The sequence below is a fragment of the Xenopus laevis genome, chromosome 3L (genome assembly GCF_017654675.1).
Source record: "Xenopus laevis strain J_2021 chromosome 3L, Xenopus_laevis_v10.1, whole genome shotgun sequence".
NCBI lineage: Eukaryota > Metazoa > Chordata > Amphibia > Anura > Pipidae > Xenopus > Xenopus laevis.
Genome location: NC_054375.1, coordinates 160,511,399 through 160,536,446, shown reverse-complemented (window position 1 = coordinate 160,536,446; position 25,048 = coordinate 160,511,399). Strand labels below are relative to the sequence as shown.

Below are 25,048 nucleotides of genomic sequence, written 5' to 3'. Positions count from 1 at the left end.
AGGCTACATTCTGCTGCATAAGTTTGGGGTTCTTGTTGGTACCCTAAATACACTGGGAATGCTGAGGAACAAAGACGAGAATGATGGAATATGAGTGGGGCGATAGAAAGTCTTTTATGACATTGCTATTAAATATATTCATTATATATAAGACCTAAGAAAATAATTTATAAAGCACTTCTGACTCATGATTGTAGCAGCCATTACTAAATATCTTCAAAAAAGATTAAAAAGTTAATATATAACTCTTGATTAAACTTTTCCTTATATATTAACCCCAGAAAATGCATGAGAAGAACCAGACATTGGTCAGTGAGATTGTTCTCTTGGGGTTTCAGAATCTCCACAACTTCAAGATTCCCCTGTTCTCTCTGTTCCTTCTGATTTACATTATTACAGTTTGGGAGAACGTCCTCATCATAGTGTTGGTGTCAATCAGCCGGAACCTCCAGTCCCCCATGTACTTCTTTCTCCAACAGTTGTCCTTCTCTGATCTACTGGGATCCACAAATATTGTACCTACCTTGCTCCAAACTGTATTAAATAACAGAGCTACAATGTCTTTTGGTGGCTGTTTAATACAACTCTATTTTTGGGGTTCTTCAGAAATTTTTGAGTGTTTGCTTCTAGCAGTAATGTCCTATGACAGATATGTGGCCATCTGTATCCCACTGCGTTACTCTTCTATAATGTCCCACAGGGTTTGTGTCAAGTTAATTCTTATGGCATGGGCTCTTGGTTTTGGCCTTGCATTGATTACAGTGAATTTAGTAGGGACACAACAGTTCTGTGACCGCAAAAACATTGATCATTTTTTTTGTGATTTATTTCCTCTTCTTCAGCTTTTCTGCTCAGACACCTCTTTTGTGGAATATGAAGTAATCATTGAAACAGTCCCTGTGGTTTTCATCCCCTTTATACTCATTATTGTTTCCTATGTATGTATTGCCCATGCAATCCTAAAGATAGTGTCCAATACCGGGAGACAAAAAGCCTTCTCCACCTGCAGCTCCCACTTGGCTGTGGTCTCCATATTTTATGGGACTCTCATTGCTATTTATGTGGTTCCCCCCAGAAACCAATCACAGACCATAAGCAAAGTTCTGTCTCTGTTATACACGATAGTCATTCCATTGGTTAACCCTCTTATTTACAGCCTAAGAAATGCAGATATCAAAGAAGCCTTTAAATAATAAAAGAAGAAACATGAAAATCGGTTAAAACCAGAAATAAAATGAAATAAATGCTTGAACACTTACCACAATTATTACATATTTTAGGTATTAATTGTTCAACAGAGATGTGAATGTCATATTTGAACATTTTTTTGTACCCAAGAGCTAATGTGTTGTAAATGCAACTTTTGAGTTAATTTAGCCGATATTTTCAATTTGGTAGAATGAAAAAAAAGAATATTTAACCTTCTGGAGTTTTTTAAAATGCAATGTTTTTTTTATATAATCCCTTTAAAAACCCCGACTAGCAGTGGCATCTAACAGACTAACAATATTGGGAAGTGCAGATAAACCCAGGGCACAGCTGAAGGGAAGCTTCTGACTCTCGGTGAAGAACTATGAATCCATTGTTTCTTACAACTTGTGATCTGCAATAAGTAGAAGTGCTATTAATGCTATACTGTCTTAGCTGGGCCATCTTTTCTGATTTTCTTAGACACCCTTACACATGGGCATTATTTATGTATTGACATGCATTTGAGAAGCAGGTTTGAGTTAATTGACACACAAGCTAATTAAGTCCATTACATTCTGCCTGGTTGTACTCACAAGTGCTTAGAGTTTTGTACAATTTGTACAAATTATAGTTTTTTACACATGTTGCATTTTCTTCCACTTGGTGGGCAGTCATAATAAGTGAGGGAGGCCAATTTATTAAAGGTAAAATGTTTGTGGCATTAGAGCTTTTTGAAACCACAATTAAACTCTATTTCACTAAAATCACGAATGCCATGAAAGTTATTACAACAGTCAAATATAGAAAGTGCTAACGTGAAAAAGTGCAGAAAAAAATATTAATAAAACCTCTAAAAATTGCTTTTTTTCTGATAATTACTAGCCAAAACAATCCGAAACCCTCTAAAAATCTGAATGGGATCAGCACAGCTCCCATTGACTTCTTTGGGACTTTTACTTTGAGAAGTTTTGTATTGTTTTTTTTCATGGTTTTTACACTTAATTAATCTCAAATTTATTTCGAGTTTTAGAAAGATTTAAAAAAATTACATTTTTTCAGAAAAAATATGATGCATGAAAAAAATCTGAATAAAAATTAATAGACCCCTATTATTGCATTTAAACACACAAACTTGATTTTATTAGTAAGCAGGATGTTTCCTAAAACCCGTTAAACATGTACAACCCTCTCACAATGGCTGGTGGAAGGGGTCAGAGGAGGTTTTCATTGTCTTAACCGTTTAATATGTAATTCACTAATAAAAGTGGAGAAATTGACAGAGGTGACTCATATTGGATTTAGATTAGATACAGTTTAACCAAAAGGTCTTAATACAGTACCTATTTGTTCTTTAAAGGGACACTGTCATGGGCAAAATTGTTTTTTTTTCAAAACGCAACAGTTAATAGAGCTACTCCAGCAGAATTCTGCACTGAAATCCATTTCTCAAAAGAGCAAACAGATTTTTTGATATTTAATTTTGAAATCTGACATGGGGCTAGACATATTGTCAATTTCCCAGCTGCCCCTGGTAATGTGACTTGTGCCTGCACTTTAGGAGAGAAATGCTTTCTGGCAGGCTGCTGTTTTTCCTTCTCAATGTAACTGAATGTATCTCAGTGGGACCTGGATTTTACTATTGAGTGCTGTTCTTAGATCTACCAGGCAGCTGTTATCTTGTGTTAGGGAGCTGCTGTCTGGTTACCTTCCCATTGTTCTGTTGTTAGGCTGCTGGGGGGGGGAAGGGAGGGGGGTGATATCACTCCAATTTGCAAATCATTTTCCAAATCATTTTCCAAATCATTTCAAAATTGGTAAAGTTGAAGCTTTCTGGGTATAGATTAAAGCATGGCAATGAGATTGGTTGATAGCTCTAGTAATGGAAGTGTTTGGCTCTTTATATACTTGTCCTTGTAAATGGGAAAAACTCAATAGTCAAAGTGGCTTGGAAAGGGCTATGCTGTTAAAATCCTTTGTTTGACATGGATTTGAAAGATCTCTTGTGATTGGTCATTTTTAATAATAAGAAATGTTGAGGACTTGGTAGGTTTTTCTTTCCCAATGGTTCATGGAATGCGAAGGCTTGCTGGGCACAGCTTAACACATGGCAATTTGTTGGAATGACAGATCTTGTGATGAAAGTGCTTGGGTGATCCTATACTTTTTCATGTAAGTGGGTAATCTCTAATAGGCAAAGGGCTATGTTGTTGACAGGATTTGACATGAATTGGATATTCCTCTTGTGATTTGTCAATTTTGACTGATATGGAAATGTATAGGACTTAGTAGGTTTTTCTCTCCCTATGTTTGACGGGATGGGAAAGTAGAGGCTTGCTGGGCACAGCATACCACATGGCTATGTGTTGTAATGTCAGATCTTGTCATGAGACTGACAGTTTGAACCTGGGCGGTTTGATCTGCTGACAGACTGGTGGTAACCCTTTCTGAGGGGGAAACCGGTAGTGCTCCTGTGCAGAGAAATGGCAGATGAGCATGTCATTCCAGGTTTTGCCCAGATCAAGAATACGGTCTGTGTTATTGATGAGAAGACTTCGAAGCAAGAGAAGAAGCTCTTCTACCATGTGAGGAAAGAAGAGATCTTGGCCATCCAAGATTATCCAAAGAGAGGGGTGTATGATTTCACCTTTGTTGAGAAGGAGTTTACCTCAGCTTTATGAGGATTTTTTTGGAAAATTGGATTGACGTGAGATTGAATGGCTACAAGATATGCTGCATTTTCCCACAGAGGAAATCACTCTAGTAGTGAAATCTTATTCTACTCATGTGTCTTTGAATGAAGTGGAATTTGTTTTGTGCAAGTCTTGTGAGAAAGTGAGCTTAGCCGGGAAAGTTTTGAACGAGATTGATATCTGGACTTGTAAAGTTAGATACAAAGTTAAGTTCAAAGACTGAGTTTTTCCACCTGCTCGGTTCCAGTTGGGAAGTGTGAATCTGGATATCTTCTTCAGAGGAATGCCTGTCTTTTGCAGAAGGTGCAGAGGCTATGGTCATCAGTCCAATGTCTGTAAAGTCTGTCAGAACTGTGTAGATTTGTCTCATGAGATGAAGAGTTGTATGTACCCTAAAAAGTGCAATTTGTGCTTTGTGATGGGTCATTTGTACGCTAAGTGACGACAAAGAGGTGATAAGATGGAAAACCAGAGAAAAGAGTTGAAGGATTCAGAATCCGTGGATAACCTCAGTGAGCCACATAAGCTGGTGGTGTCCAGTGAAGTACCTTTGAGTCAAGTTTCTTTGCCAAAAGAAATGGAAGAAGAAGAAAAAAGAAAGTTTTTCTGTAAAACGGAAGCAGCCGGAAAAGAAAGTGACTCATATTGTAAGTAATGTTTCTGAGAGTGTTCCAGGAGAGAAAAAAGTGTTTCAAGTGAAACCAGTGGGGTACACTGGACAAGAGGTGAGAAGCTGTACAGATTTTGGATGACCAGATCTGATAAAGAAATACAGGAATACCTGACTGATTGGTTGGATGAGGATGAGCTTGATGGAGTAAACCAAATTATTGCAGAAGGAGGAAAGAGAAAGGACGTGAGAGAAAGAGTTCTGAAACACATTCGGAATTTGAAATAATTTGGTAAAATAAACTTTGTGATGGAAGTGCTTGGTTGATCTTTAATTTTTTTTTAGAGGCTAGACAAAGGGCTATGTGACTGACAGCTTTTGTGGTAGAAGTGTTTAGGTATTCCTATCTCTAATAGGCAGAGGGCTATGTTGTTGACAGGCAGTCTTTGACATGGATTGGAAATTACTATTGTGATTGATCAACTTTGATAAATTGGAAATGAAGAAGACTTGGTAGGTTTTTCTCTCCCTATGGCTGACGGGATGGGAAAGTTGAGGCTTACTGGGCACAGCTAAACACATGGCAACGTGTTGGAATGACATATGTTGTGATGGAAGTGTTTGCGTGATCCTATACTTTTTCATTTAAGTGGATAATCTCTAAATGCCATAGAGGCTAGGCAAAGGGCTGTGTCACTGCCAGCTCTTGTTAATAATATTTATTTGCATATTTAGAACATTCAATCCCATTATGCTTTGTGAAAATTATAACTCATTTATATTTTACGTTATGTTAGTTTATATGAAATATTTAATAATAATATCAAGTTTCAAGCATCTGATGATGATCTGACTATGAAGATTTTCATTCATCCAGGTCATGGTATATCTAGTATAGGTAAATCTAAAAACAACTGGACATGCTGAGTAATCAATGAAGACGTTTCACTACTCATCCGAGCAGCTTCTTCAGTACAACTGACTGGTGTGGGAAGTTCTTGGCATATAAACTCTTTCACTTTTGCATGACACATTGGATAATCCTATCACAGTAACTACACACAATCTACACCTCTGTGAGTTTCACCTCTCTGAAGAGTTACAATGTGCCATTGTGATTGGATTAGTGGAAGAGTTTATATGAACTTCCCACACCAGTCAGTTGTACTGAAGAAGCTGCTCGGATGTGAAACGTCTTCATTGATTACTCAGCAAGTCCAGTTGTTTTTAGATTTACCTATACTAGACATCTGATGATGAATATTGTTTACAGTACATGAGAGGATATTAGAGACACCTTACAGGATCTTATAGAAGAGTCCACCCATTTAGACATGAGCATTTGTGCTTTCATTTGAAGCAGAATATGGGGTTCTTCATGGTGAGGACAGTGAGGTTGGGAAATGTACTGCTCCAAGTTGACTTCAATGCATTTGCATTTTTCATTAATTTTCTGTGAAACGAAACAGGTCATATTCACCCATCACTACTAATAAGGAGTTTAATTTTGCAGAAGATGGAAATAATGTACCAACTGAGAGAAATAAAAAGCAAGTGGGTAACAATACAATACACCCACATCCTATAGTCCTGGATAGTGTTAGTTGTATGTGGAAGGGCATAGCTTGTTTCAAAGCATGGACTTTGAAGATGAACCATCTCTTGCCCTGCTAAATCTGATCATCCAAGTGTTCCTGTTGACCTTCTGAACCTTTCCTTTGAATGTGAGAAGAGAAGATCATGTTCGGCAGTTATTGGAAATCTCCACTTATGACACTTTCTGGAGAATGTGTTATGCTGTGCCCTGTTATCCTGCCGCATATTATACTTTGATCTAATCGATGCTCATGCTAGGTTCGTTTATATGATGCCTATGTGTTAATGTTTCTGCTTCATAGATGATTGTTGTAATGGATTGCCTCAGAAAGGGTTGCCTTCAAAATATGTGCTTATATAGTTATGTTTTTCACATTTCATTTCAGAGCTGTCCAACCCAATTTGTGTTCAGTCTGCGTACTAAAATTTGTTTTAGGGCATCCTTGATATCTTTACTTCTTAAGCTGTAAATCACTGGGTTAACCAAAGGAATCACCACAGTGTATAACAGAGAGAGAACTTTGCTTATAGTCTGTGAATGTGTTTTGGGAGGAACCACATAAATAGAAATGAGAGTCCCATAAAATATGGAGACCACAGCCAAGTGGGAGCTGCAGGTAGAGAAGGCTTTTTGTCTCCCAGTATTGGACACTATCTTTAGGATTGCATGGGCAATACACATATATGATACAGTGATGCAGAGAAAGGGGAAGAAAACCACAGGAACCGACAATAAAATTACTTCTATATGAAAGAAGAAAGTGTTTGAGTATGAAAGTTCAACAAGAGGGAAGAAATCACAAAAGAAATGATCAATATAATTTTGATGACCAAACTGGAGTGTGTGTATGACATTTCCAGTATTGAACATTATGATAAGACCAAGCAGCCATGATATTAAAATTAATTTACCACAAACACTGTGGGACATTATAGAAGTGTAACGCAATGGGATGCAGATGGCCACATATCTGTCATAGGACATTACTGCTAGAAGAAGACATTGCAATGTTTCCAAGCCACCAAAACATAACAATTGTGTGATACACCCAACAAGCAACACTGTGGTTCCTTCATTCATTATAGTTAGGAGCAGGATGGGTGCAATATTTGTGGACTGCATGAGGTCAGACACAGACAATTGTTGTATAAATAAATACATGGGGGATTGTAGATTCCAGCTGACTGACACCAACCCCATGATAAGAACATTAAAACAAATGGTCAGAATGTAAATCAGAAGGAACAGAGAGAACAGGGGAATCTTGAAGTTGTGGAGATTCTGAAATCCCAAGAGAACAATCTCACTGACCAACGTCTGGTTCTTCTCATTCATTGCCTAAGAGAAAACAAACAATATTTCTGTTATATGTATAAATGCAGGCTTTTATTCACATAAGGTATAACCAAATGCACAAAACTCAGGGATCATCACGGCATCAAGAAGGCACTCAACACTCCTGTTTTTCTTGGGTCTAAACCTTATTTTATGTTACCAAAATCATTCATTTGGAATACAGCAAATCATTTTGGGGAGTGTTCTGTTAATTGGCTGGAGGTCAGTGGCTGAGTAATTGTTGAAAAGAAGAAACCATATGCCAAGAGTTCTGAGCTTGATTATAAAACTGGTGCTTAGTAATGGAGAACTTAGCCCTACAAATTTTCCAGGCCAAACATAGCCAACTCCATAAAATAGAGAATTTTACTTACCTACTTGACGTAAATTCATTTTCTTCTAGTCCCGACATGTCAGTACACATGGGACATTGCCCCTCCCAGACCTGGAGGTAGGACCTATAACATAGCCAATCAAAATGAATCATGACCTATAAGACTACATGACTTCCTCCTCACCACAGTTATACTTTCGCCATATTAGTACAGTAACCAAAATAAATAATTGGGATGGGAAACCCTGTACTGACATGTCGGGACTAGAAGAAAAGGAATTTACGTCAAGTAGGTAAGTAAAATTCTCTATTTCTTCTACGTCCCTCCATGTCAGTACACATGGGATCTACCAAGCCATGCACCGAAAACAAGGGGTGGGAATAACCAACATAATGCAAAAACCAAACTGATGCTAAGGAGGCCCTGAGAAAAGGCCAGCATCACATCCATCCAACAGGGGAGCTGATAAATGTATATCTCCTGAAAAGGGTAGATAAAGGCACAAGAACAACATGTCCTAGGACATGGTAAACGATTAACAAGAGCTACAAAATCAACCACAAAATTACAGAGACCGGTACTTGAGGATCAAGCATTGCTGATTAAGAATAAACATATTCTGTTTAAAAAGGTTCCCTCAGTGACTAGAGGGATACCTGCAATATGGTTATCTGACAAAACCCCACCTGGGGAAGAACAAAAATCCTACAACTGTTAAAACAAAGAAGGTGCCTTAGGACAAAACCAGAATGATAGCAATAGCTATCTCAGAACTAAAATACCCTAGAAACCACCAGGAAATCAATCAGATCAGAAACTAAACACAACTTGAATGCATCTATCACCAGTGCTGGAGAAATACACGATCCTCAGCAATAGCAAGTGGCCCTAAAAAGACTTGGCCCACATTAGCCTGGTCCTGCATCTTAATGGAAGCAGCTCAAACCAGTGCTGACCGGAGTCACCTCTACACCAGAGATCAGTCCAAGATCCACTAACTCCATGCTAATAATACCTAATGAAGACTTAAATAAATGAACACCAACTCTGGGTTATCATAAATCAGCATATCATTGTAACCATTGTAGAGCCATGCTGGTACAGCCCAGTAGCTCCACCAACCACCAAATCTAAACTGGGTATACAACCAACCAATGTGACTTAAAGCCATCTACCAGTAAGCTATGCTGTTGCCCTAGCCAACTGCTACACAAGCAAGCAATGGGACCCAAGCCAATTACAGTTCTTGAAAACACCCACAAAAGCAGAGGCCACTACAGCTCAAGCTGCACAATGCTACAGTTTATGCAAAAACTGAACCAAACCTGTGACCATACATAGAAGCTACTGAACCAGCCAACAGCTGGGATCACAATCCAAAATCAGGCATGCCAGAAGCTTATAGCCTACAAAAACTGGTACCAACCAGCAATGATGCACAATCCACTGGCAGAGAGCCAGCCACCATACATGCAACCAGTGGTGGACCAGCCAGCTATTAAGTATTCCAACATAGATGTGCAAGGCCATTGTCACACTAGCAGGCCAAGATGCCCGTCAGCTGAGGTGTTTGCAAAAAACCAGAGTGGAATTCGAATACACAAGCAATAGTAAATAAGCCAGCTATTGTGAATGCCACCCTTAGGGACAAGGTAACCAACTGCACTGGCACCTGACACAAAAGTCAATTTCCATACACGCAACAACGGAGCACGTCAGTTGTTGAACTTGCAAAACCCTGGTCCACAAGCCAGCCTTATTGATAATAAGCAGTGGCATACAAGACCAAAAAAAAAAAAAACATATGACCAACATCAGCTGCTGAATACCAATCAGCAACAAAATTAGCTATGGGCTGTGAAACTCAGAGCAACCACCAGCTGATGGTACAACCCATGCTAGATCCAACCAAATAGTCAATCATGACTATAGAAATAGTCAATTTCTCTCAAAATTCAACAAAAAATAAAAAGTGAGGAGGGAGATCCTACCTCCCTGTCCAGTAGGACAAAAAATAACTGTGGTGAGGAGGAAGTCATGTGGTCTTATAGGTCATGATTCATTTTGATTGGCTATGTTATAGGTCCTACCTCCAGGTCTGGGAGGGGCAATGCCCATGTGTACTGACATGGAGGGACGTAGAAGAAAGAGAGATTGGCAGAGGATGCTTATTTGCTGTCATAGATAATTCTAAGTCCTTTGGACTCTGTGTCCACTTTTTGTAACACATGAAATAAAGAAAACAGTCCCTCTGCATGAGCATGTTTATCATTGGTTTGAAAGTGATACTATAGGGCAGGATTCTTGGGGAATGTGGTAACAGCTACATCTGCTCTTCCTATTCACAGTTAAATAGTAAAAGTAGTTGGTTAGCAAAATACATCTGTCCATCATGTCTAACCCTTCTGTGTGATCTTCTGGCATCACTGACTCACAGGACAAAAATCAGAGTTAAAGAGTAGATTAAAGATGGTAGAAAATATACAAAATTTAAAATGTCAAATATCACAATGTGTTGCCGTAAGCAACTACACTTATAAACAATATGTTAATGGTTATTGGGGCCTTCAGTTCTTGCTGTTTTAGTATAAATAAAATAAGCATATAATTCTTTATAGACAGGACCCAAAAGAAGGACAAATTAATGACCTGCTTAGGTGGGTCAGGACAAAGGGCAGAGTGCTCAGAAGTAGAACTGTCCTTCCTAAAGCTGGAACATGGTCACCCCAACTATAGATCTTAAATGCCCCTCTTAAAAGCATAAATATTATCAGCAATAACAACATCACCTGGCAGGGCATCCTCACTATCCTCACTGTGAAGAACCCCTCTTCTTCATCTGAAAGATCTGCTCCTCTAGTCTAAAGGAGGACCTTTGTTGAGTTGGTCCACTATCTGTCTATCTGTACCTATCGATGTAACCTGCTATGGGAACCATTCATTTTACCACCACCAACATTCCCCAGTAGCAACAGTGCACTTATGTATGATTCATCAAATGAGGCAGGATGGGCACTCTGGTACAGAAATGAAAAGAGAATGCTTGGCCACAGCGAATAGTAACAATAACAAACAACTGTGTAAACCCTGATCCTGTGGAACCATAGGAAGATGTCCATGAGCTTCTCCCAATGTGTAACCTGCTCTGTATTTCTCCTGCCATTTTGCTAACACAATCCCAACCATTTCTTTCCAATGAAATCACTTTACAGGAAAGATGTTCTTGGAATATTATACTCACCTGATTTGTACCTACCAGAACCACCCCAGATACTGTGGAACCATAGGAAGATGTCCATGAGCTTCTCCCAATGTGTAACCTGCTCTGCATTTCTCCTGCCATTTTGCTAACACAATCCCAACCATTTCTTTCCAATAAAATCACTTTACAGGAAAGATGTTCTTGGAATATTATACTCACCTGATTTGCACCTACCAGAACCACCCCAGATACTGTGGAACCATAGGAAGATTCCCATGAACTTCTCCCAATGTGTAACCTGCTCTGCATTTCTCCTGCCATTTTGCTAACACAATCCCAACCATTTCTTTCTAATGAAATCACTTTACAGGAAAGATGTTCTTGGAATATTATACTCACCTGATTTGTACCTACCAGAACCACCCCAGATACTGTGGAACCATAGGAAGATGTCCATGAGCTTCTCCCAATGTGTAACCTGCTCTGCATTTCAACTGCCATTTTGCTAACACAATCCCAACCATTTCTTTCCAATGAAATCACTTTACAGGAAAGATGTTCTTGGAATATTATAGCAAATACAAAAGGGTGGTTGTGGGAGCACTCACATTGCTAAGTAGAAATGTATAGAAGTATAAGAGAAGTGCCGCTGACATAGCCAAATGGGTCAGCGCACATTCCCTGGGCCCCTGTCTAAGTAATTCAGTAAATATGCAAATGCATGTGTTAACAAAGACAGGGGTTTTTTAGTTACAAAGTTCTGATCATAAAGTTGAAAAGCCACCATACCACGTCAAGGTAAACCCCATATTGCGGTCCCTAACTTGTTTACCTCCAGTCATAGTATTGAGGATCCTATGCCTCTCTGCATAATAGCATTAGTTGAAGTAGAAGTCTGCTGAACCTTGGTTTCTGTCTGAGGGCTAGATCCTCCCCCGCTGCTAACTTGCAGCTTTTAAGAGAGAGTGATTGCCCAAACAGACGCCCATTTTTCAAAAAAGTATATTATGAAAATGGTAAAGACAAGTAAAATTAAATATATAAGTGCATACTTAGAGAGTGTGTATATATATATATATATATATATATATATATATATATATATATATATATATATATATATATATGTATAAGTGTTATGGAATATTATACTCACCTGATTTGCACCTACCAGAACCACCCCAGATACTGTGGAACCATAGGAAGATGTCCATGAGCTTCTCCCAATGTGGAACCTGCTCTGCATTTCTCCTGCCATTTTGCTAACACAATCCCAACCATTTCTTTCCAGTGAAATCACTTTACAGGAAAGATTTTCTTGGAATATTATACTCACCTGATTTGCACCTACCAGAACCACCCCAGATACTGTGGAACCATAGGAAGATGTCCATGAGCTTCTCCCAATGTGGAACCTGCTCTGCATTTCTCCTGCCATTTTGCTAACACAATCCCAACCATTTCTTTCCAATGAAATCACTTTACAGGAAAGATGTTCTTGGAATATTATACTCACCTGATTTGCACCTACCAGAACCACCCCAGATACTGTGGAACCATAGGAAGATGTCCATGAGCTTCTCCCAATGTGGAACCTGCTCTGTATTTCTCCTGCCATTTTGCTAACACAATCCCAACCATTTCTTTTCAGTGAAATCACTTTACAGGAAAGATGTTCTTGGAATATTATATTCACCTGATTTGTACCTACCAGAACCACCCCAGATACTGTGGAACCATAGGAAGATGTCCATGAGCTTCTCCCAATGTGTAACCTGCTCTGCATTTCTCCTGCCATTTTGCTAACACAATCCCAACCATTTCTTTCCAATGAAATCACTTTACAGGAAAGATGTTCTTGGAATATTATACTCACCTGATTTGTACCTACCAGAACCACCCCAGATACTGTGGAACCATAGGAAGATGTCCATGAGCTTCTCCCAATGTGTAACCTGCTCTGCATTTCTCCTGCCATTTTGCTAACACAATCCCAACCATTTCTTTCCAATGAAATCACTTTACAGGAAAGATGTTCTTGGAATATTATACTCACCTGATTTGCACCTACCAGAACCACCCCAGATACTGTGGAACCATAGGAAGATGTCCATGAGCTTCTCCCAATGTGGAACCTGCTCTGCATTTCTCCTGCCATTTTGCTAACACAATCCCAACCATTTCTTTCCAGTGAAATCACTTTACAGGAAAGATTTTCTTGGAATATTATACTCAACTGATTTGCACCTACCAGAACCACCCCAGATACTGTGGAACCATAGGAAGATGTCCATGAGCTTCTCCCAATGTGTAACCTGCTCTGTATTTCTCCTGCCATTTTGCTAACACAATCCCAACCATTTATTTCCAGTGAAATCACTTTACAGGAAAGATGTTCTTGGAATATTATATTCACCTGATTTGTACCTACCAGAACCACCCCAGATACTGTGGAACCATAGGAAGATGTCCATGAGCTTCTCCCAATGTGTAACCTGCTCTGCATTTCTCCTGCCATTTTGCTAACACAATCCCAACCATTTCCTTCCAATGAAATCACTTTACCGGAAAGATGTTCTTGGAATATTATACTCACCTGATTTGTACCTACCAGAACCACCCCAGATACTGTGGAACCATAGGAAGATGTCCATGAGCTTCTCCCAATGTGTAACCTGCTCTGCATTTCAACTGCCATTTTGCTAACACAATCCCAACCATTTCTTTCCAATGAAATCACTTTACAGGAAAGATGTTCTTGGAATATTATAGCAAATACAAAAGGGTGGTTGTGGGAGCACTCACATTGCTAAGTAGAAATGTATAGAAGTATAAGGGATGTGCCGCTGACATAGCCAAATGGGTCAGCGCACATTCCCTGGGCCCCTGTCTAAGTAATTCAGTAAATATGCAAATGCATGTGTTAACAAAGACAGGGGTTTTTTAGTTACAAAGTTCTGATCATAAAGTTGAAAAGCCACCATACCACGTCAAGGTAAACCCCATATGGCGGTCCCTAACTTGTTTACCTCCAGTCATAGTATTGAGGATCCTATGCCTCTCTGCATAATAGCATTAGTTGAAGTAGAAGTCTGCTGAACCTTGGTTTCTGTCTGAGGGCTAGATCCTCCCCCGCTGCTAACTTGCAGCTTTTAAGAGAGAGTGATTGCCCAAACAGACGCCCATTTTTCAAAAAAGTATATTATGAAAATGGTAAAGACAAGTAAAATTAAATATATAAGTGCATACTTAGAGAGTGTGTATATATATATATATATATATATATATATATATATATATATATATATATATATATATATATATATATATATATATATGTATAAGTGTTATGGAATATTATACTCACCTGATTTGCACCTACCAGAACCACCCCAGATACTGTGGAACCATAGGAAGATGTCCATGAGCTTCTCCCAATGTGTAACCTGCTCTGCATTTCTCCTGCCATTTTGCTAACACAATCCCAACCATTTCTTTCCAATGAAATCACTTTACAGGAAAGATGTTCTTGGAATATTATACTCACCTGATTTGCACCTACCAGAACCACCCCAGATACTGTGGAACCATAGGAAGATGTCCATGAGCTTCTCCCAATGTGGAACCTGCTCTGCATTTCTCCTGCCATTTTGCTAACACAATCCCAACCATTTCTTTCCAGTGAAATCACTTTACAGGAAAGATTTTCTTGGAATATTATACTCACCTGATTTGCACCTACCAGAACCACCCCAGATACTGTGGAACCATAGGAAGATGTCCATGAGCTTCTCCCAATGTGTAACCTGCTCTGTATTTCTCCTGCCATTTTGCTAACACAATCCCAACCATTTCTTTTCAGTGAAATCACTTTACAGGAAAGATGTTCTTGGAATATTATATTCACCTGATTTGTACCTACCAGAACCACCCCAGATACTGTGGAACCATAGGAAGATGTCCATGAGCTTCTCCCAATGTGTAACCTGCTCTGCATTTCTCCTGCCATTTTGCTAACACAATCCCAACCATTTCTTTCCAATGAAATCACTTTACAGGAAAGATGTTCTTGGAATATTATACTCACCTGATTTGTACCTACCAGAACCACCCCAGATACTGTGGAACCATAGGAAGATGTCCATGAGCTTCTCCCAATGTGTAACCTGCTCTGCATTTCTCCTGCCATTTTGCTAACACAATCCCAACCATTTCTTTCCAATGAAATCACTTTACAGGAAAGATGTTCTTGGAATATTATACTCACCTGATTTGCACCTACCAGAACCACCCCAGATACTGTGGAACCATAGGAAGATGTCCATGAGCTTCTCCCAATGTGGAACCTGCTCTGCATTTCTCCTGCCATTTTGCTAACACAATCCCAACCATTTCTTTCCAGTGAAATCACTTTACAGGAAAGATTTTCTTGGAATATTATACTCAACTGATTTGAACCTACCAGAACCACCCCAGATACTGTGGAACCATAGGAAGATGTCCATGAGCTTCTCCCAATGTGTAACCTGCTCTGTATTTCTCCTGCCATTTTGCTAACACAATCCCAACCATTTATTTCCAGTGAAATCACTTTACAGGAAAGATGTTCTTGGAATATTATATTCACCTGATTTGTACCTACCAGAACCACCCCAGATACTGTGGAACCATAGGAAGATGTCCATGAGCTTCTCCCAATGTGTAACCTGCTCTGCATTTCTCCTGCCATTTTGCTAACACAATCCCAACCATTTCTTTCCAATGAAATCACTTTACCGGAAAGATGTTCTTGGAATATTATACTCACCTGATTTGTACCTACCAGAACCACCCCAGATACTGTGGAACCATAGGAAGATGTCCATGAGCTTCTCCCAATGTGTAACCTGCTCTGCATTTCAACTGCCATTTTGCTAACACAATCCCAACCATTTCTTTCCAATGAAATCACTTTACAGGAAAGATGTTCTTGGAATATTATAGCAAATACAAAAGGGTGGTTGTGGGAGCACTCACATTGCTAAGTAGAAATGTATAGAAGTATAAGGGATGTGCCGCTGACATAGCCAAATGGGTCAGCGCACATTCCCTGGGCCCCTGTCTAAGTAATTCAGTAAATATGCAAATGCATGTGTTAACAAAGACAGGGGTTTTTTAGTTACAAAGTTCTGATCATAAAGTTGAAAAGCCACCATACCACGTCAAGGTAAACCCCATATGGCGGTCCCTAACTTGTTTACCTCCAGTCATAGTATTGAGGATCCTATGCCTCTCTGCATAATAGCATTAGTTGAAGTAGAAGTCTGCTGAACCTTGGTTTCTGTCTGAGGGCTAGATCCTCCCCCGCTGCTAACTTGCAGCTTTTAAGAGAGAGTGATTGCCCAAACAGACGCCCATTTTTCAAAAAAGTATATTATGAAAATGGTAAAGACAAGTAAAATTAAATATATAAGTGCATACTTAGAGAGTGTGTATATATATATATATATATATATATATATATATATATATATATATATATATATATATGTATAAGTGTTATGGAATATTATACTCACCTGATTTGCACCTACCAGAACCACCCCAGATACTGTGGAACCATAGGAAGATGTCCATGAGCTTCTCCCAATGTGTAACCTGCTCTGCATTTCTCCTGCCATTTTGCTAACACAATCCCAACCATTTCTTTCCAATGAAATCACTTTACAGGAAAGATGTTCTTGGAATATTATACTCACCTGATTTGCACCTACCAGAACCACCCCAGATACTGTGGAACCATAGGAAGATGTCCATGAGCTTCTCCCAATGTGGAACCTGCTCTGCATTTCTCCTGCCATTTTGCTAACACAATCCCAACCATTTCTTTCCAGTGAAATCACTTTACAGGAAAGATTTTCTTGGAATATTATACTCACCTGATTTGCACCTACCAGAACCACCCCAGATACTGTGGAACCATAGGAAGATGTCCATGAGCTTCTCCCAATGTGTAACCTGCTCTGTATTTCTCCTGCCATTTTGCTAACACAATCCCAACCATTTCTTTTCAGTGAAATCACTTTACAGGAAAGATGTTCTTGGAATATTATATTCACCTGATTTGTACCTACCAGAACCACCCCAGATACTGTGGAACCATAGGAAGATGTCCATGAGCTTCTCCCAATGTGTAACCTGCTCTGCATTTCTCCTGCCATTTTGCTAACACAATCCCAACCATTTCTTTCCAATGAAATCACTTTACAGGAAAGATGTTCTTGGAATATTATACTCACCTGATTTGTACCTACCAGAACCACCCCAGATACTGTGGAACCATAGGAAGATGTCCATGAGCTTCTCCCAATGTGTAACCTGCTCTGCATTTCTCCTGCCATTTTGCTAACACAATCCCAACCATTTCTTTCCAATGAAATCACTTTACAGGAAAGATGTTCTTGGAATATTATACTCACCTGATTTGCACCTACCAGAACCACCCCAGATACTGTGGAACCATAGGAAGATGTCCATGAGCTTCTCCCAATGTGGAACCTGCTCTGCATTTCTCCTGCCATTTTGCTAACACAATCCCAACCATTTCTTTCCAGTGAAATCACTTTACAGGAAAGATTTTCTTGGAATATTATACTCAACTGATTTGCACCTACCAGAACCACCCCAGATACTGTGGAACCATAGGAAGATGTCCATGAGCTTCTCCCAATGTGTAACCTGCTCTGTATTTCTCCTGCCATTTTGCTAACACAATCCCAACCATTTATTTCCAGTGAAATCACTTTACAGGAAAGATGTTCTTGGAATATTATATTCACCTGATTTGTACCTACCAGAACCACCCCAGATACTGTGGAACCATAGGAAGATGTCCATGAGCTTCTCCCAATGTGTAACCTGCTCTGCATTTCTCCTGCCATTTTGCTAACACAATCCCAACCATTTCTTTCCAATGAAATCACTTTACCGGAAAGATGTTCTTGGAATATTATACTCACCTGATTTGTACCTACCAGAACCACCCCAGATACTGTGGAACCATAGGAAGATGTCCATGAGCTTCTCCCAATGTGTAACCTGCTCTGCATTTCAACTGCCATTTTGCTAACACAATCCCAACCATTTCTTTCCAATGAAATCACTTTACAGGAAAGATGTTCTTGGAATATTATAGCAAATACAAAAGGGTGGTTGTGGGAGCACTCACATTGCTAAGTAGAAATGTATAGAAGTATAAGGGATGTGCCGCTGACATAGCCAAATGGGTCAGCGCACATTCCCTGGGCCCCTGTCTAAGTAATTCAGTAAATATGCAAATGCATGTGTTAACAAAGACAGGGGTTTTTTAGTTACAAAGTTCTGATCATAAAGTTGAAAAGCCACCATACCACGTCAAGGTAAACCCCATATGGCGGTCCCTAACTTGTTTACCTCCAGTCATAGTATTGAGGATCCTATGCCTCTCTGCATAATAGCATTAGTTGAAGTAGAAGTCTGCTGAACCTTGGTTTCTGTCTGAGGGCTAGATCCTCCCCCGCTGCTAACTTGCAGCTTTTAAGAGAGAGTGATTGCCCAAACAGACGCCCATTTTTCAAAAAAGTATATTATGAAAATGGTAAAGACAAGTAAAATTAAATATATAAGTGCATACTTAGAGAGTGTGTATATATATATATATATATATATATATATATATATATATATATATATATATATATATATATATGTATAAGTGTTATGGAATATTATACTCACCTGATTTGCACCTACCAGAACCACCCCAGATACTGTGGAACCATAGGAAGATGTCCATGAGCTTCTCCCAATGTGTAACCTGCTCTGCATTTCTCCTGCCATTTTGCTAACACAATCCCAACCATTTCTTTCCAATGAAATCACTTTACAGGAAAGATGTTCTTGGAATATTATACTCACCTGATTTGCACCTACCAGAACCACCCCAGATACTGTGGAACCATAGGAAGATGTCCATGAGCTTCTCCCAATGTGGAACCTGCTCTGCATTTCTCCTGCCATTTTGCTAACACAATCCCAACCATTTCTTTCCAGTGAAATCACTTTACAGGAAAGATTTTCTTGGAATATTATACTCACCTGATTTGCACCTACCAGAACCACCCCAGATACTGTGGAACCATAGGAAGATGTCCATGAGCTTCTCCCAATGTGTAACCTGCTCTGTATTTCTCCTGCCATTTTGCTAACACAATCCCAACCATTTCTTTTCAGTGAAATCACTTTACAGGAAAGATGTTCTTGGAATATTATATTCACCTGATTTGTACCTACCAGAACCACCCCAGATACTGTGGAACCATAGGAAGATGTCCATGAGCTTCTCCCAATGTGTAACCTGCTCTGCATTTCTCCTGCCATTTTGCTAACACAATCCCAACCATTTCTTTCCAATGAAATCACTTTACAGGAAAGATGTTCTTGGAATATTATACTCACCTGATTTGTACCTACCAGAACCACCCCAGATACTGTGGAACCATAGGAAGATGTCCATGAGCTTCTCCCAATGTGTAACCTGCTCTGCATTTCTCCTGCCATTTTGCTAACACAATCCCAACCATTTCTTTCCAATGAAATCACTTTACAGGAAAGATGTTCTTGGAATATTATACTCACCTGATTTGCACCTACCAGAACCACCCCAGATACTGTGGAACCATAGGAAGATGTCCATGAGCTTCTCCCAATGTGGAACCTGCTCTGCATTTCTCCTGCCATTTTGCTAACACAATCCCAACCATTTCTTTCCAGTGAAATCACTTTACAGGAAAGATTTTCTTGGAATATTATACTCAACTGATTTGCACCTACCAGAACCACCCCAGATACTGTGGAACCATAGGAAGATGTCCATGAGCTTCTCCCAATGTGTAACCTGCTCTGTATTTCTCCTGCCATTTTGCTAACACAATCCCAACCATTTATTTCCAGTGAAATCACTTTACAGGAAAGATGTTCTTGGAATATTATATTCACCTGATTTGTACCTACCAGAACCACCCCAGATACTGTGGAACCATAGGAAGATGTCCATGAGCTTCTCCCAATGTGTAACCTGCTCTGCATTTCTCCTGCCATTTTGCTAACACAATCCCAACCATTTCTTTCCAATGAAATCACTTTACCGGAAAGATGTTCTTGGAATATTATACTCACCTGATTTGTACCTACCAGAACCACCCCAGATACTGTGGAACCATAGGAAGATGTCCATGAGCTTCTCCCAATGTGTAACCTGCTCTGCATTTCAACTGCCATTTTGCTAACACAATCCCAACCATTTCTTTCCAATGAAATCACTTTACAGGAAAGATGTTCTTGGAATATTATAGCAAATACAAAAGGGTGGTTGTGGGAGCACTCACATTGCTAAGTAGAAATGTATAGAAGTATAAGGGATGTGCCGCTGACATAGCCAAATGGGTCAGCGCACATTCCCTGGGCCCCTGTCTAAGTAATTCAGTAAATATGCAAATGCATGTGTTAACAAAGACAGGGGTTTTTTAGTTACAAAGTTCTGATCATAAAGTTGAAAAGCCACCATACCACGTCAAGGTAAACCCCATATGGCGGTCCCTAACTTGTTTACCTCCAGTCATAGTATTGAGGATCCTATGCCTCTCTGCATAATAGCATTAGTTGAAGTAGAAGTCTGCTGAACCTTGGTTTCTGTCTGAGGGCTAGATCCTCCCCCGCTGCTAAATTGCAGCTTTTAAGAGAGAGTGATTTCCCAAACCAACGCCCAATTTTTCAAAAAAGTATATTATGAAAATGGTAAAGACAAGTAAAATTAAATATATAAGTGCATACTTAGAGAGTATATATATATATATATATATATATACTGTGGATCCATAGGAAGATGTCCATGAGCTTCTCCCAATGTGTAACCTGCTCTGCATTTCTCCTGCCATTTTCTCAACACAATCCCAACCATTTCTTTCCAATGAAATCACTTTACAGGAAAGATGTTCTTGGAATATTATACTCACCTGATTTGTACCTACCAGAACCACCCCAGATACTGACTGGACAGGGAAGAACAGATCTCCTTTTATTAACCAGTGTTAGTAACAACCGAAGCTGAGGAACCTACTGAGAATTCTCCTGAAGACTCTGGAGTTATAATTAACAATCCTATCATTAAGCTTTTGTCTAATTGCTTTCCCCGTGTTGACATAATTATAACCACTTATCCACCATCTCTTTTTCTGCAATAATTCAGTCCTCATTGTAACCCCACCTCTTTTTTTCCCCTCCATTTTTGTGATACAATTTAATTTTGTATTTATGTGGTATGACATAACAAACCCATTTATTAAAGTAAAAACTAATATGAACAGTTAATATATTCACATGAGATTTATATTTAATGGTAGGAATTACAAGTAGTGATGGCTGATTCTGACCCATTTCGCTTTGCCAAAATTTCTCCAAATGGCAAAAAGTTTACAGAACACATTGGGAGTTTTTTTTGAGTGACAATTTTTCAAACGCTTTTTACTATCCATTAGAGTCTATGGGAGTTTGTTTTCAAAACGCAGCAACATTTTTCACTGACCCCTAATTACAAGAAGCTGGGGCATTTAGTGAACAGTGTTTATCCCAATATGATGTTTTTGAATATGAAAGAAAGGGTGCAATAGTAATTATACAAAAACACATTCCAACATTTATAGGAATTAAAAAAAAACAATGAAAATGTAAAAGTTCTTATTAGAGAAAATTAGGAAAAATCTTTTAGTTGATAAAGGCATCAGAGAAAGTAGAAATGACAGTAAGGGGCATATTTATCAAAGGTCGAAGTTCGAAGTTAAAAAAACTTCAAACTTCGAATTCAAACAGACCAACCAAAAGGAGATCGAAGTGAGCCGAATTCGGCCTACTTCGAATCTTATGATCCTATTTGGTTTTTTTTCTCCCAAACTCCCCCAATTGCCTCCATGCAGGTTCTAGGAGGACCCCCATAGGCTAAAACAGCACTTCGGCAGCTGTTAGGTGGCTAATGGTCGAAGTCAAAGTTTTAAAGAGACAGTACTTAAAAAAAAAAGATCTTCAAATTTCAAAGTTTTTTGAAATTCGAATCCAAGCTGGACTATTCCCTAGTCGAAGTACCTAAAAATTACTTTGAAATTCTAAGTTTTTTACTTTGAAATAACACTTCGACCTTTGATAAATCTGCCCCTCAGTATCACATTACTGGAGGATAAATAAATAAAAGCCCAGATGGGACAGTTAAAGCAACCAACTGTCTCTCTACTCCCCCAACACTGGCTGCTCTATAGAAAAGCTCAACTTAAACTGGGAACAAAGAATAGGAAAGTATTAGGGCAGAGTTACCATATGACATTGTCCCATTCGCTTTATATATAACAGCTGCACTTACCCCCCCCCCCCCACACACACACACACATGCCCCCTGTATTTAGTCTTGGCAGGAGATTTCTGTTATCTGGGAAATATATGGTGAGAATTGTACAGACCTTGGTATAATCCTGGGCCAGAAGGACACTGTGAAAAAAAACCTGGTTGCCCAGTTGGCCCCGTGAGACCTGCTCTCTGCACACATCATAAAACAGGATTTGGAATTATTTTTTAGGGTGACAGGTACCTTTTAAATTCAGTGGTATAAGTTGGGTTCCCAACTCTCTAATAACTGAACCCCAAATAATAAGATAGGGATCAAAAACAAGACAGGGTATAGTAAGTTCATTAGTGTTGGCTGTTTCTGAGCGTGTCATTAATGGATATTATGAAAGACAAGAAGTAAAATACTAAAAATACAAACTAAATGAATAATAATACACACGCATAGGAGCACACATGGGCAGAAAGGGTGTTTGGTTTAATTTTTTCAGATGGACCATAATTTGTATAGGAAGTCTATGTAGAATATACAAACAAGGCTGACCAGATACTGTATAACTGAATAACTGGTGTTACGGGTAAATTAGAGTTAGGGTTGTTACTTTTTACATTGGTAAATTCCTTTGCAGCATGTTACTAAAGGGTTAAAACATGTTAGTATGTTGCAGATCACTTCAGAAGACATCCCTATCTCTGCTGCCCAAGAGGTCACCATACCCCATGGACTGTGGGCTCTAACTTCCTTAGGTGGTGTAGTGCCTTGCTCCATGTTCTCTCTTGATATAACTTTTACAATCCAAGACATTCTGGAACCAGTCTCTCCTTTTCTTTTTCCTGCAGGGACAATAAATTGTATTCTGGACCTTCTGATATAGTGATGAGCAATTTTTTTCCCATCTGCAATTTTTTTGGTGAAACATCAGCAAAAATTTGCAGAGGAAAGATTCACCACAACAAAAAGTTGCCATAAGAAAAAGTGCCTACTGATTTTTTTTTTTGCATACATTTTTATTGAACAAAGTATATTCAGATAACATCTTCATTAATTCATACACTATTCAAATGTGTACATGTTAACATAAAACTGATATCTGATATTTATTATTTATTGACGCTGTCAGCTCTTCCATTAAACAAATCCCATTTATTATTTGGAACCATTTCCCTTTACTCGGAATCGTTTTCTACCTCCATAACACTGGAATTTGTGCTTTAGCTGCTATAATAAGTTGCAATAACAAATCTTTTTTGGTATTATTCTCCGGTTCATACTCATGGAACAAGAGAATAGCAGAGGGGTTTGTTTTTATCTTTTCACCTACAATTACAGAACATGTTTCAAACACTTTCTTCCAGTAAATATTAAGTAGAGGCATGTAAGCCATAAATGTTCTAATGTACCTGATTCTTTTTCACACCTCCAACAGAGGTCGTTTTCCATCACCCCCATTCTTTTTAAAACTATTGCTGTTCTGTACCATCTTGACAGTAACTCATAAGAAGATTCCTGTAACCTGTTACTAATTGAACATTTATTGGTGTATTTAAATATTTTTACCTTTGTGTCTTCTTGATTCCTCCGCGCTGTGGAAAGAAAAGACTTAAAACTTGGAAAACTTTGAAAAAATGTCAAAAGTTGAAAAGCCTACGACACCTGGTATTCCCAGGCGGTCTCCCATCCAGGTACTAACCAGGCCCGACCCTGTATCGCTTCGGAGATCAGACACTTTCAGGGTGGTGTGGCCGCAGGCGATGAACAGCAGCGCCTTTCGGCTTCTTGACTTGTCGGCGATGCTTTGGCAAAATAAAGTTGAAAACTGTGAAAAATTGGCAAAGCCTACAACACCTGGTATTCCCAGGCGGTCTCCCATCCAGGTACTAACCAGGCCCGACCCTGTATCGCTTCCGAGATCAGACCAGATCAGGCACTTTCAGGGTGGTGTGGCCGTATGCAATGAGCAGCAGCAGCACCTTTCAGCTTCTCCTCCTCGTTTAATGTAATCTTCAACTCACGTTCCCACAATGCAGTATATGATGGGAACTTGAAGTATTTATTATCTATAATTATCTTGTATATACTGGAAAGACTATGGGGCAAATTCACTATGCGCCGTTACTTTGCAAATTCACTAACGAACGCTGGCGTAAATTCGCTAGTGTTACTTCGCACCCTTACGCCTGGCGAATTTGCGCAACGGACGTAACTACGCAAATTCACTAACGCGCGCAGTGTACTGAACGCTACCTTTTACGTTAGACTTCCTTCACCACCTCAGACCAGGCGAAGCGCAATAGAGTAGATAGGGATTGCTTCAAAAAAAGTTAAAATTTTTTCTAAGTCCCAAAAAACGCTGGCGTTTTTTCTATATTATGGGTGATAGACTGAAAAAGATCAAAACTTTTTTTGGGGCTCCCCTCCTTCCCCCCTACAATTCCTAACTCATGGCAACTTAACTATACAGTGGGCACATGTGTAGGGCAAAAAAAAAAATGTATTTGATGTTTTGAAGGTTTCCCAGGCATTTGTAGTGCTGATACGTATTCCTCCATTGAAATTTGAATTTGGCGCCGTCTGCAAATTAACCATCGCTAGCGTAACTTTGCTTCGCTTAACGAATCAACGCTAGCGCAACTTCGCAACCTTACGCTACCCCTGAGCGAAGTGCGGCGAAGTTACTTCTC

At 39.2% G+C, this 25,048-nt stretch overlaps 2 protein-coding genes and 3 pseudogenes across 2 annotated transcripts; 2 read left to right on the top strand and 3 right to left on the bottom strand.

The window, feature by feature from the left end:
- LOC121401196 (olfactory receptor 5G3-like) lies at positions 1-1,193 on the top strand. Its single transcript, XM_041585532.1, has one exon. It carries the CDS (start codon positions 285-287, stop codon positions 1,191-1,193), a length of 909 nt encoding a protein of 302 aa, XP_041441466.1. The 5' UTR covers positions 1-284.
- Positions 1,194-3,671: 2,478 nt separating this feature from the next.
- On the top strand, positions 3,672-4,323 carry LOC108710535 (annotated as a pseudogene).
- A 2,146-nt stretch (positions 4,324-6,469) lies between these two features.
- Positions 6,470-7,423, bottom strand: LOC108710534 (olfactory receptor 11L1). The gene has a single exon (XM_018251667.2). The coding sequence runs from the start codon at positions 7,421-7,423 to the stop codon at positions 6,470-6,472; it is 954 nt and encodes a 317-aa protein (XP_018107156.1).
- A 16,585-nt stretch (positions 7,424-24,008) lies between these two features.
- On the bottom strand, positions 24,009-24,117 carry LOC121401746 (annotated as a pseudogene).
- An 83-nt stretch (positions 24,118-24,200) lies between these two features.
- Positions 24,201-24,319, bottom strand: LOC121401685 (annotated as a pseudogene).
- Positions 24,320-25,048: the final 729 nt, after the last annotated feature.